Raw genomic sequence first — 13,700 nt, forward strand, 5'->3', positions numbered from 1 at the left:
GGCGCGGGTACGGACCCGCTTCACCTGGGTAACTAACCTCCTGACAAGTAGGCCCACCGCACCAAATCCATCCACCACCTTCCTCCTCCACCCCCGACGCCCGCTTGGCCTCCGCCGCCGGCCGCTCCTCCGTACGTCCGCCGCTGCTCGCCATCTCAACTCGCAGCTTGAACCTAGCCCCGACACCCATCTTGCGCAGGCACCCCTCGCGCTCTCCATTCGCTGTTCAAGCCTGCAGCAGCAGCACCACCACCACCACCACCAGATCTGAGGACAAATTGTTGGTGTGGTGCAGATGCCAACCTCGACCGTACGGCCATCGGGAGGCATGGCGCCCTTCACCCGGAGAAGATGCCCTCAACCTCGCTGGCCCGAGGTGTGATCTCGCCGCTAACTAGGTGCTTAGGTGCTTAGATTCATGTACTTCGAGTTATGTCGGATGTTCGAATATCAATTAGAAAGATTAAATATGAATTAATTATAAAACTAATTGCATAAACGAGAGCTGATTCGCGATACGAATCTATTAAACGTAATTAATTTATAATTAGCATATTTTTATTATAGCATCACATGGATTAATCATGGACTAATTAGGCTTAATATATTCGTCTCGCGAATTAGCTCTCGTCTATGCAATTAATTTTATCATTACACTATATTGAATACTTCTAATTAGTGTGTAAACATCCGATGTGATAGGAATTGTTCGCCTCTTTCGTCTAAATTATGGCGGTTAGACGGGCATGGGTGCGGATGGTCGCCCGTGACGGGTGTCGGGCACGGGTACGGGCTGTGAGAATAAGTTAGCGGGCACGGCCGCACGGGTCTAGCCGTGCCCGTTGGCCGTTGCCATCCCAGTCCTCCACCCTTTCCCCTCTCTCTCCCCCCTCTCTACCCAGGAGAACAGAACAATAGGAAAACAAATAGAAAGGAGAAAGGAAGTAAGACGAACACCTACAGAGCAAGACTTGGTTATTGAGTACTCCATGGGCTGTGGAATTGCCCCCAGGAATCCCCCTCCTAGTTTGACGAGATTCATAGAGAAATAGTTCTTGATTTTTTCCCCCTCTTTCTTTTGCTCAAGAATTTAGACTTGTTTCTACTTTTGTTTTTCCGTATTCCTTTTGTTGGGATTTTCCTTGCTCCATTCTTCGTCACCTGTGGGGAGGTGAGTAGCAGAGGGAACCATGGTGAAGCAAGGACCCTGCCGTCATTGCGGAGTCACAAGTGAGCTCTTGTTCTTGGATGAAGCAGAATTTTTCATCCCTTTTTTCTCTTGTTTTCCCCTCTTTTCCCCTTTGGTCATCCAGTAGTATTTTCCGGGTGATGATTTCCACCAATTATGCATCTGGGAAGCAGACCTTAGCTGAAAGACTCCATGGGACTCGGATTCATCTTTCCGTGTTCCTTGTGCGTTCGTTGATGACTCTGGATTCACTGAACTGCCAAGAGTGTTCATAACAATTCTGTGGACATGGTTGTGGTTTCAGAGGCCTTTGCCCGTATAATTCTTCTGAACATGATGAACATATTATACCATGCTCACAGGACACATTTAGACTTGTGTTTGACTACGGTTTAATGCACTTCTTAGATAACTTAAGCAGATAATGAGAGATTAGATGCAGCTCAGACTCCTATTCTACAAGAAGAAAATAAACATTTGCTTCTGCCAATCTAATATTTAGTGTTCAATTGCTGCTGTTGCTACAGGAATGCTTAGTTTCAGGGTGCCATAGAAGTGAAAACTTTGGTTTGGCTGTGTAATTACACGATCTTATCCCATGTGCCTGCAGCATTACATGGTCTGAACTTTCTTTAGCTCTTACTGCAGTAAAATGATCCTTTGAAGTGGCTGTCTGCATTCAGTATAGCGATTGCTTAGAACAACACATTAAGAATTGCATGCCTGTACAATTGAACTAAACATTGAGGCATTGAAACCAATATCTTGAAATATTTAGTCTGAATGTATGTTGATTAGTTGCATGATGTCTTCTGGATACATTCTTGATAGTGCATAATTGCTTACCCTTTTTCTATGTTCCCTACCCTGATGGCACCCTTTATTGATACATCTAAATGTGATATCAATTTCTGTGGGCAGTGGCCCACTGTCACTACCTTAACTTGTACACCGCTCATAATTTGTGTATCGATTTTGATGGATTTCTCATGGGAAATGCTGGAACAGGTACTCCCCTTTGGCGAAATGGGCCACCTGATAAGCCGGTGCTCTGCAATGCATGTGGCTCGAGATGGAGAACGAAGGGTTCATTGGCAAACTACACCCCAATGCATCGCAAGGATGACATTGATGATGATGAACCTAGAGTTAGCAAGCTGAAGCCACCAACATCGAAGATGAAGTCACAGAAGAAGAAAGCAAATCTCATCATAACGGAGAACGGGCCATTTTCTAGTCAGAGTTTTCGAAAGATGGGGGATGCTGACCCAAGCAATCGATCTAGTGATGGATCTGCAATATCATACTCTGAGAGTTGCGCCCCATATGGCGCTGTTGATGCAAGTGAAATCAGTGGTCAGTGATCTCGATGCCTACCTCGTTGTTGTTTGAAAGAATGAATTATGTGTCCTCTCACTCTTTGTGAGTATGTGCATGTGACTGGATTCAATTCACACGAATGGTAGGACTTATTCTTGGATGCTTTGCCTACAAAGTTATGCTCAAAACAATAAAATTTTCGTTAGACATCTTTATATTGTTATTCTACTGCTACCCTTTTAGAGATCATATTAGTAATAAGTTGTGCAGATCTGATTTTTCTTCTGTGTTTTTCATGAACGTATTGATGCCACCTAAATATTTCATGAGAAGTTTAGAACTTATGGTGACTTGATAAACTATTGACTACTTATTACTCATCATTATCATAGAGTTAATATTGAAGGATTGCAATCGACATATTAGGTTCAGATGGCATGGAGTCTAACGTCTAACGAAGATAGTATTTCATCATGGGGCTGTCTAGGCTACATTCGAGTATTATTAATCCTCTCAGCACCCGATTTTTTTAACCGTGCGATCTCGAATCGACGGATCAGATCGAATCACTCTCTCTCCACCTTCTCTCTTTCCCATATCCTTCTCCTCCATCCCCCGACGCCCGCAACCATCTCGCAGCGCGAGAGCGCCGCCGCCGATTCTTCTTCCTGGCCGAACTCCCCCGCCACCAGCAGCTCCCCCGCCCGGCTCCGGCGGTGCAAACGCCGCCTCCGCCGCCGCCCACGACTACTGCCAATGCTAACACGTCGGGATCCTACTCCCCCGCCGCCTCCACCGCCCACCGCGGGTCTCCCACCGCTCAGCTCCGGCGGCGCCCTCGCCGCCTCCGCTCCCCGCCGTCTCTCCCGCATCCACTGCCGGCCGGCGAGCCGCCCCGAAGCTCCCTCTAGGTCCGCAGGGCACAGGTAATCCCCCACCCCCACCCCCACCCCCAAACCCCGAAACCCTAAAGCTCGCCGGAGGAGTCACTCACCATTGCCGGAGGAGGAGAAGAAGCAATGCATGCGTGGCGTTCGTCGATTGGTTGAAAAATCGAGTGTTGAAGCCAAAACACTCGAGCGCAGTTTAGCATTCCCCTTCATTAAATATCATGATGCACATATGCAACAGCGTGTCTTCCTTTACCACGTCTCTGAAGTGATACTTGATCACATCAACCCCATGAAACAAAATAAAGATCTAATATTGATTCTCAAGATGTGCCATACTTAGTCTAGAAATTACCTTTTTGTTATATATGTCAATGTTGGCTCTCTGATATATTACCAATTCAGGTTCAGCACAATCACATGCTTGGGAGTCCCTAGTGCCATCAAGAAAGAGGAGCTGTGTCACTCGTCTGAAGCCTTCACCTGTAGAAAAGCTTGCAAAAGATCTTAACTCCATCATGCATGAAGAGCAGTTATCTTACCTTTCAGGATCCTCAGAGGAAGACCTACTGTACCATAGCGAAGCTCCTGTGGGTTCCTTTGAAACAGGCTCTGGAAGCGTGCTTCTAAGGCATCCAAACTCAAAATCACCCGACGAAGAATCAGAAGCAAGCTCCATTCCTGCAGATGATAAATCGCATATTACAAGTGAATCCTATTCAGGGTCTGCCTCAGTTGTCGTTCACAGTGGAAACAAGGCAACAGTCAACTTAAAGGCTGTAACTGCGAGGCCCCCTGCATATTGAAGATAATGCTAGAAGGTAAGTAACACTGTTCAAGCTACCTAAGATCACTATTTTAGGGGTGGGAAACAATAGCTTGACTCCCTTAACGTTCTCAAAAATCCTTTCCCTCCTTGCCCTGCAATAATGCTTATTGATGGCTAGGCATTAGAATTTACTGCATTCTTGATGTGCCTTCTGACACCCAAGCGTAACAGTGATAGCCTTGATATTGGTTTTAATCAAATGTTTTCTATGACATGCATAGGTTTATGATTGGATGACCACGCAGAGATAGATTTCCGCTCTCATCAAGTGACATGGCAATGCAGTTGGATCTGATTGCTAAAGTGCACGGTGTTTGACATGCTGAGGAATACTAGGAGCTCCCTGACGCGCTTAAGGACAAGAAGACGTATGGTTCCCTTCGAAATGTTTACGCGCAATCTATGATGAAAGAGAAAACAGAAGACACGTTTGAGCAAATGAGAAAAAAATGATTTGCATCTGACACATTACCATGTAATGTGCTGATGAATTTCTGTGTGGATGTAGGAAAGACTGATGAAGTGTCAGCAATTATTGACGAGATGAAGGGAAAAAAATGTTTCCTTTGATGCCTGCACTTGTAATATTTGTATAAAGTGCTTCTCTGCTAAACAAGATTTTGATGAAATGGAGCGAGTCTTTGGCCAGATTATCACCGTGTTATTGTCAATTGAACTACTTATACCACACTGGCTAGCATGTATAAACCACCGTCGTCCTGGTGTATTAATTGAGACCTGAGAGTTAACGCTATCACGTGAACACCAACTTTGGAATAGTGTGCTTCAGATTTTTGTCCACTCAAGTCGGTGTCTATGTTGTAATGCAGGTAGCTTCTGTTTGAGCCATGATCAGGGGTAAAATAAGTATAGCATTTCTTCATGTTATGCGAAAGGACGTGAAATGTTTAAATTAGCAACATATGAATGCACAATTTTAAAAATTCTCATGGCTACTTCGTTTAATAAAATGCAAGCATGAATGCACGAGCTCATCACAAATTTCAATAGTTTTTTGCACACATTATCACACATATCTTTAAAATTAAAATTCACAAAAATAGAGAAATATAAGATAAATTTAACAGAGAAGATCTGCAAGTGCACTAATGTATAACCAATACCGTAACATTACAGGTTGTTCAGCTATTAGTTGAACATTTAATCAAATATTCCCAAATTCTTCACAAACTCCACAAAATGATCCTATCACTGCAAATCAGATTACAAAATTGAGAACCTTACATTCATATAGCTAACTACCTACATTTCCATATCTTTGATATCATATTGGTGTGTTGAGAAGAGCACGCAAGGACATCACTGTTTGTTTCAAAAAAGATAAGCTGCATAAGTGAACTAATCAAACTTGTTAGATTTTACAATCCAAGAGCATGTCTACCATGTGCAGTTACCTGTGTTCCTATGGTGTTGGATCCAGCACCCACATGGTTCAATTACAAATAGGTATTCTTGTAGTTACACCTCCCTGCACATATAATTAATTATTCTGTACTGGTTCTTACTGATTGGACCAAATTTCTTCACTTTCTTATTATTGCAAATGAATTACCAGGTAGTCCTTTTTGACCAAATCTTGTTAGAATATATCCAGAAGATATTGCCGAACCATACAAAAGACTTCGATAAAATACATTTGAATCAAAACATCAGAATTCATTTCTATTGGACGCTACAAGTCTTCTGACGGAACACTTTCATGCACACTACTTTCAACATGGATTGCTCTACCCTTTAGCTTCATTTACAAAACGAAGTCAACTCTGATAGATTAAACATGACCATATGCTAATTCAAATACACTAAAAAGTTTTAATCTGAATATTTTGAAAGAATGCATAGCATCTCATTTGGATGAGCCAGAAAGTTTAACCAGAGAACTTTGGATCGTATGCACGCCAGAAAATTGGATCAACAAGGAGAACCACAGGATTTTGAGTGGATTAAATTGATCAGCTAGAAAATCAGATGTCAGGATACCTTATGTAGATCCACACCGATCGTGGCACATTGGCAGCCCTCAATTTCTTCTGAAGGAAAATATATTCAATTTATCATTACAAGGATAATTTAATTTATAGCCGAGCCTAAACAGTACAGTCTAAAGGTGTTAACAATGCCCTAACAGGAAGTGCATTGGGCATGAGCACAAAATGAGACACAATAATGCAATCACAGATATTAATCAAATTGCATTGTACACACATAAAGATAGAATTTTCACGGATGCATTTCAACGAACTATGAGATGCACCAAACTAACTCCACAAATTAATAGAGGAACAAAACAGCCAGCATTGTTCATGCAACTATTTTCTAAAGTAATACCTGTGAATTGTGATGAAGAAGGAACACATAGCAAGACCTCATATGCCCAGCTGGTTGAAAATATACATGGCAACCTTATATGGTAGAAATTATTTTGATTCAATACTTAGATCATGAGGGTTTTCTTCATCTTCATAATTACCCTCAAACATAACAATGCTAAAGAATAAATAAGCATGATACCAGAGTTGGCACTGACCAAGGAAATGGCCTCCCCCAGATGATGCCAATGAGACACAGTCAACCAGTGTGCCTAAGTTACCAATGATCAAACTCAGAAAATTAAAATATTGGGATCATGGAGCTCAGGAACAGTGTGACCAGATAGCACACATATGAATGAATGGCCTCACCTAATATCTCAAAGGTTTTCGTCTACCGCATTGATGCTCTCGCTGTCTCACAGATGGTAATTGAATGGCCAAAAGCTGGTTTGTCCCTTCAAATGAATAAATAAGTTCCAAATTAGTTCACCTTTTAGCTATATGGAATCAGTGATTGATTAGTGAAAAAGATATACCTTCACTTATCATAAGCAAACTGAAGCTATATTACAATCCACTATGACTGACAAACAAAAAGCAAATAAAAACTAAAACATCCAGTGTGAGATGTAGAAATTTTGAAAATTACAACATGAATTATTTAAACTAACTTGAACAGTAACACAATTTATCTCTGGCATACAATGTTAACCAAAAGAAATTAATTCATGCCACCATTAGGATCTTCAGCTCACAAGATTGATAGAGGCAAAGGTTGAGGTACATCATTACCCAAATAACTTCCTTTGATTGTGAACTGATATGTATTTGGCTCCTCACTGTGCTCTATAAACACATTCTCGTCTTCTTTTCTCACTACCAAATGGATATTTTCTTGATGATATGACCATGCCATGTGCTTGAAAAATAAAGAAAACACAACAGCACAATTCAGTGAGGTAGGGCAAAATGTCTTAGATATATACTAAAGTATAAACCTCAATCGGCACCTTGGTTCCGATTGGCTGAGTCGCGAATAGGTGATTGGATTGGCCGATTCCTAGTATCCTCCCCTTGTTGTGCTCTGTAAAGAAATATATATGGTAGTATAATTAGGATTATACTGATCAGATTAGTTGATCAAAAAAAAAGAGGTAAAGATGTTGCCCAAAACTCACGGAGTCATGTTCTCAAGGACTGACGAAGGCATTGTTGGTGATCGTCTTCTCAGCTTCTTGTGAATTGAATCAAATCAAATCGAGCGGATGTTTCTAGTGCTTACCAATGCTTGCCGTGGATCAAATCAAGGGCTCAGCTTCAAGTACTTGCTGATGAAGTCGGAGCAGAGAGACGGAGGGAGAGAAGAGCAGAAGCAAGGAATGGCTACCAGGAAGCAGCAGTAGCTGCAGCAGCAGGGCATGGTGGCGGTGGCAGAACCAGGCGTGGCATGGCAGCTGTGGCGGGTGGTAAGCGACATGCTGGACATGCTGCGGTGGGGCCTACTGTCGGGGCGCAAGCTCGCCATGGACCTCCTCCTCCAGCGCAGCAAGATCGTGGGGAGGGTGCTCAGTGAGATCTTCCTCACCTTCCACCGCGGCAGCCACTTCGCCGCCTTCTCTTACGCCTGTTGGCGCCGACTCTGGCACGGGGGGCGTGCCCTTCTTGTGCCACGCACTCGACCCGAGCCTTGCGGTACAGTAGCTCGCGCCGCGGGGCCAGCGTGAGGGGAGGCTGCGGTGGCAGGCGAAGCGAGGATGCAGGGGTGGCGCCTGTGCATTGTAGATGGGGATGGAGGCGTGGACTGACTGCATGTGGCCGGATGCTACCCGTGTGTTAGTGAATGGTCTTCGGTGCACCATGTCCACGCGAAAGGGTATGGCCTTCATCTAACATAATCCGTTGATTTTCGATCTAAAGGTCGCAGCTTCATCTTCTTCCTCCCATCCAAACCGACGATGACCAGACAGTGGCGCCATGTGCCGTGCATGGTCAGAGTTCGCCAGAGAAAAGCTAGAATGACGTACGAGCGATGGATTTTGATGGAAAATACAAAAAATGAAAAAAGGATGCAGCGGGGATCTCATTTTGAATGTTAGAAGGGGCTATGGCGGTGTGTCTTGAATGAGTCATGGGCACCGGTTGGATGAGACGACGGGGCAGGGTGGATACGATGGTGGCGCGCGGTGGAGGCGATCGCGTGGTCGAGGCGATGGTGGCGCGGGGTCGATGACGGAGGCGATGCGGCGGCGGCGAATGTCTGCGTGAGGTGCGTGAGGTGATAAGAGAGGGCATCTAGGGTTCGATCGGAGGGCCAGAGATGGAGGCGATCGTAGTAGGAGGCAAGGGACGTCTCGAAGGGGGTAGAATGGATCAACGGCGTAGGTGATTAGTGCGAGCACGTTTGCAAGAATGGAGGGGCGCTGATCGATCGGGGGCGGACCGACAGACCGAAAGGCGAACTAAGTACGACGTTTTTACTCGGTTTTGCTTTTTTAGCTATAGAGATAAATAGGATTGGTGAACTGGCTCTGGTTATAGAATTTAGGATCTGAAATCCAGAGTCAAGTAAGATGCATCATCAAATCGAATTCTTCAAGAAACAGAACTATACAACTTGCTGCCTAAATTCGGATTGGTACTTGCTCTGCACCCAAGGCAGATCCACGCTGGCTGGAGCCCCCTACCCTCGCGCAGCCCATGGAGCCCCCCAAGCCCCCTAAAAGTTTCAGCTATGGATGAAGAGGAGGAAAAAGAAAATGAGGAGAAAGAAGAAGAGAGAGATGAGGAAGGAGGAAGGAGGGGTAAATAAGCCACCTCCCTTCAAATTCTAGATCCGCCACTGTCTGCACCTAAATTCTATACACTGTGACAAGACCATACATAGTGACATAGCATTTGAGAAACTGTCTATTGAAGAATGCAGCAATTATATGTGTATTGTACATCAAGTATTACCTCATTTTATCTTCTCTTGAGGTTTTGTTGGCCTTTTTATACGGGGAAAATTATGCTTGTCCGACAAAGAAATAAGCTGATCCAGTAGCCAAGTTGTGTGATAGAATTGGACTGGGACATCGGCAACTTGCCCCTTGCTGGTGCTCACTGGCCCAAGAGCATCTTATCTGAACTGAACCCCACTCCCACTCTCTCTCAGAAACAAATTACCCAGTTGTCCATAGCACATTTGACAGTTGTCCATAGCACATTTGACATTTCTAGCATACTATAAGAATTGATTTGGTTTGGTGGTGCCTCTATTTGGCCCATCTGGTTTGGTACGGTGTGCATGTTTGTTAGCCCGGCCCACTGCTGGCAGGCACCAAACCTGGTTTTCTGAATTCTAAAACATATGCTTGACCTGACGGCACGCGTTACCTTTCAGGTGCTACTTCTCCAGGGTCGGCTGCGTTAGCCTGCTGGAGACGTTCTTGCACTACTGCGCCGTCCACGGCTCCAGGCCGAGATGTTGTGCCTGGAGCTGGATAAGACAACGACGCGACATGGGGCCGGTGGTTCCTGTGGCATGGCAAGGGGTGGATCGCGATAGCGGCAATGCGCAAGGAATGGGGGCGTGGCGAAAGCCTTACCATTGTGGCTGATGACGGCGACGCTTACAGGCGTCGTTTACTTGCATTGTGCCTGCTTGCAGGGTGTAACCTAGATCTCCTGATTGAGCGACGGCACCCCCTTTCTGGATGCGTCGTTTTGGAAGCTCACGTCATGACTGGTTGCTGCCATTGTGAGGCATCTTTTTTTCATTCAAATATGAAAAAAACAAAAAAGAAAAAAAAGGAAAAAGAGTTAGTGTTGGTGCAGGTGCCAAGGTGACTGAAGGAGAGTCCGTGGCGGTGGTGGAGGAGGTGTAGGCGCTGTAGGGATGGTGTTCTAGTGGAGTAGCAGCTGGAGATGCCGCAAAGATGCTGAGGCCATCGCGGTGGAGTTGAGAAGTTGTGGCAAAGAGATGTTGTGGTGCGGCACGAGTTGATGTACTCATCCGAATAGTGTTTATTGTGTTGAGTAGTACAATGAGTGGCACGGCGCGGTTAATGTCCCAATCCAATTGATCGATGTTGTTGTATAGTTGAGTGGAGTTTGAGTAATGCGATAGCGTTGTGCAGCGCGTGTTGATGTCCCAATCCGACCAACTGATGGTGTTGTTTTCTGTTTCGTCTAGTTTGGACTTATCCTTCTTTTTAATATAATCAGCAGCTCTCATGTCTGGTTCATTTAAAAAAAGATAAGACAACGACTACAGAGATTTAGGTCCCCTTTGGCAAGGCTTCACCGACGACTTCTCCACCGGCTTCGGGTAAAGCCCTGCCAAACGGTAAGGTGGAGAACGACTCTGCCTGAGGAGCTCCGCAAAACCTGCTGACTGAATTCAGGGTAGCGGGAGAAAAAAATAGCGGCTCCCCGTAGTTCCGCTCCCAAGCCTGCAAGCACAAGCACGCAAATGCCCCTAAGGTTCACAAGAATCACATCGAAAATGCCATCATCTTCCAATCCTCCCGCACCTACCTGTGGCTGACTGGCCGTGGGTGCATGGCTCGCCGGCACCTGCACACCTGTTCCTGTCGCGCGAGGCGGCGAGCATGCAGGGTGGGTTCCCCCACAGCCGCTCAAGGGAAGCTAAGCCCAACGGCCGGCGGGCAGGCGACGGGTCTAGGGGAGGACGGACGCAGGGGAGGCCGGACACGACGGCCAGCGGGTGCAGCCATGCAGGGGACGCGCCGGTGCAGGGGAGGTGGGAGGCCGGCGGGCACAGGGGAGGAAGCAAGGCCGGCGGCTTGGGAGGAAGCGAGGTTGGAGGGCACCGATAACGAAGAGATCGAGCGGGTGTGGGTGCGGCGGGGCCGGAGGGTGTGGGCGCACGGGAGTAGGCGAGGTAGGGGTGGTGGCGTTGGCATGGAGCGGATGGCGGCGCTAGCGTGGGGACGGAGCGAGTGGATAAAGAAAGAAAGAGAGGATGGGGGAGGAAAGAAGAATAAAAGAGGAAGGAAAGGGGAAAAAAGAAAATAAATATAGGAGGAAAAGAGGAAAAAATAAAGAAAAAAAGCTAACATTAGTATGGACATTTCACAACAAACAGGAGAAGTTGTTTTGCTAAACGTTTTTCCAATCGAACAAGTCAGAGTAAAAAAAAACCGTTCTACTAGAGAATCCACGGCGAAGCGTTTCAGCCACAACCATAGCCGTGCCAAACGAGCGCTTAGATTGCTCCAGTATGTCCTTGGAAGCAACGGGGAGTTGGGTCCAAGGGCAACAAGATTGTCTCTCGGGGTGGGGAATTTGTCTCTTAAGCGCTTATTTTTAGCTTGTTTTCCGGGGGGCCCGACTGGAGGTATTTTTCTCGCCGTTTCCTCCCTTGGGAGACCGAAAAATGGGAACGAACGGTATGAATAATTCCAGTCTCCATATATTATTTTAAAACCCTCGGTAAGGCTTTGCGATCGTTGGCCCCAAAAAAAACCCCCCCCCCCCCCCCCCCCCAAAGTAATTAACAGTGGTGAATGGGATTGGATTACTCCGTACGACAATATATCCCTTGTGTTCTTATTGCGCTTGAGAGAAGAAAATGCTACATCTTCAACTTCTTCTCACACCTCATGTGCTACCGGAGGGAGGGATGGGAACCTGAACAGGTGTCCCGGTAGACGAAAACAAGACGCGGAGTTTCGATAGTCATACAGTAGCAGAGTGTGCAATGTGGGGCTGTCGGCCGTGGCCAACTGGCCATACATGTCCCCAGTAAGCATCGGCGACGAGTGGCCACTGCTTAGACTCTCGTGTGACAGGCATCTCCGGGCACTGGACTTCGCGGTGGTCTGATGATTGTAGCAAGCCAACCACGGTGTAAAAGAGCCTATTGTGCTGTTCCGTTCCTATCCACTTCAGTGCAAGCGCTTTTGTCAAGGTTCTTGACGCCAGATTGATTTAGGTAAGCTGCTGCAGTCTCTGCTCGAACCACCATCCCTTCTTAACTCGCATTATCATAGGAAAAATTTACACTGCTGCTGCACATTGCACATGATGCAACGGCTTTGATGTGTGATCCATCGAATCGTCTGATAGCACAGCATCTGTCCCCTGCATTATGCTAATCCTAGATGTCCGAGAGATTCTCAGCACGGGGACTAATCTACGAGGCCGTGAAGCCCATGCACGCCCACCCCAGCTCACGTCCAGCCGAGTGCCGCCGTTTTCAATCTCAAAGACCCCATATGCTACGCCTAAAATGAGCTGCGATCCAGTGAAGCCCTCGCTCTCATCTCTCACCGGTCGCCACCCGCCATCCCAGGCTCAGCTGCCGCTGCACTGCACATCTGGCTGGATTCTGGAATCGACACACCGGCCTGTCGGCACGTGCGGCCCGCACGGGGCCCCACGTGCGGCGCCCACCTGTCGCGCCGGCCGCCGTCCGTGCCCGATCGGACGGTAGGCGCCGCGGCAGCGATCGCCGGACGGCGACCGAGATCCGCACCCGGCGGGCCCGTGGGCCGGCAGTTTGATAGTCGACGCTCGACGCGCTTTCAGTTGACCTGTAGTTCTCTTGGCAATTCTTTTTTCTTTTCCCGCCCCGCCCGAGCCTCTATATTTGGATTTTAAAGAGTGCAGAGTGCAGACCAACTACCTGCAAAAACGCGTCCTCACACGCAGCAGCATGATAGTGGGGGTCCGGCCAGTGCTGTGCTTCCATCGGTATCTTATGTTTCTCACCTGTTCCTCGAGAAAAAGAAGGGAGAAACGCCAGGGATCAGGGTGTACCAACCTGCAGGAGCATCACTCCCAAAAAAAAAAAAAGAAAAGGAAATGAAGGTAGGAGCTCAATTCTTCTTCCATTTGTCATTCGGAGACGTGAGAACATAGCCATAGAGGATCGATTTGAATAAGGCTTACAGGTGGGCTGAAAGCTATATGACAGCGCATTTCAAGCTGAAATTGTTTCTGCAAAGTTGTTGAGCTGAAAAGAGGGGAATCAGGAGGCTTGGCAACACATGAACGTGACAGCAAGTCTTTTAGTAGGGAATGAATTTGTCGGTTGTGCGATCAGGTTTTTGGTTCGAAAAAAAATTAAAGTCAGAGGGAGGAGAATATATAGCTGTGACTGGTTGGTCTATTTGGCATGGCTCCAACTCTGG

General features: G+C 46.6%; 1 protein-coding gene, 1 long non-coding RNA gene and 1 pseudogene across 5 annotated transcripts; 2 read left to right on the plus strand and 1 right to left on the minus strand.

Annotated features, from left to right (window-relative positions):
• The first annotated feature begins 867 nt into the window (after positions 1-867).
• Positions 868-4,224, plus strand: LOC101757373 (GATA transcription factor 26-like). Its single transcript, XM_014805454.2, is given in 4 exon segments — positions 868-1,230; positions 2,198-2,545; positions 3,805-4,189; positions 4,191-4,224. Coding segments are annotated over 4 exon segments (807 nt in total). The 5' UTR covers positions 868-1,190.
• A 114-nt stretch (positions 4,225-4,338) lies between these two features.
• On the plus strand, positions 4,339-5,047 carry LOC106804424 (annotated as a pseudogene).
• A 277-nt stretch (positions 5,048-5,324) lies between these two features.
• LOC111258056 lies at positions 5,325-8,164 on the minus strand. 4 transcript variants are annotated; one of them, XR_002678684.1, is made up of 9 exons: positions 7,740-8,164; positions 7,572-7,645; positions 7,354-7,480; positions 6,931-7,016; positions 6,777-6,830; positions 6,578-6,651; positions 6,230-6,279; positions 5,644-5,717; positions 5,325-5,551 (listed from the first exon to the last, which is right to left on the minus strand). It is a non-coding gene; the product is annotated as an uncharacterized LOC111258056 (long non-coding RNA). The 4 variants fall into 4 exon arrangements; XR_002678683.1 differs by having other exon boundaries at positions 6,578-6,830; XR_002678682.1 differs by having other exon boundaries at positions 6,230-6,830.
• Between the last annotated feature and the right edge of the window lie 5,536 nt (positions 8,165-13,700).

This window comes from Setaria italica, chromosome VII (genome assembly GCF_000263155.2).
Source record: "Setaria italica strain Yugu1 chromosome VII, Setaria_italica_v2.0, whole genome shotgun sequence".
Classification (NCBI taxonomy): domain Eukaryota; kingdom Viridiplantae; phylum Streptophyta; class Magnoliopsida; order Poales; family Poaceae; genus Setaria; species Setaria italica.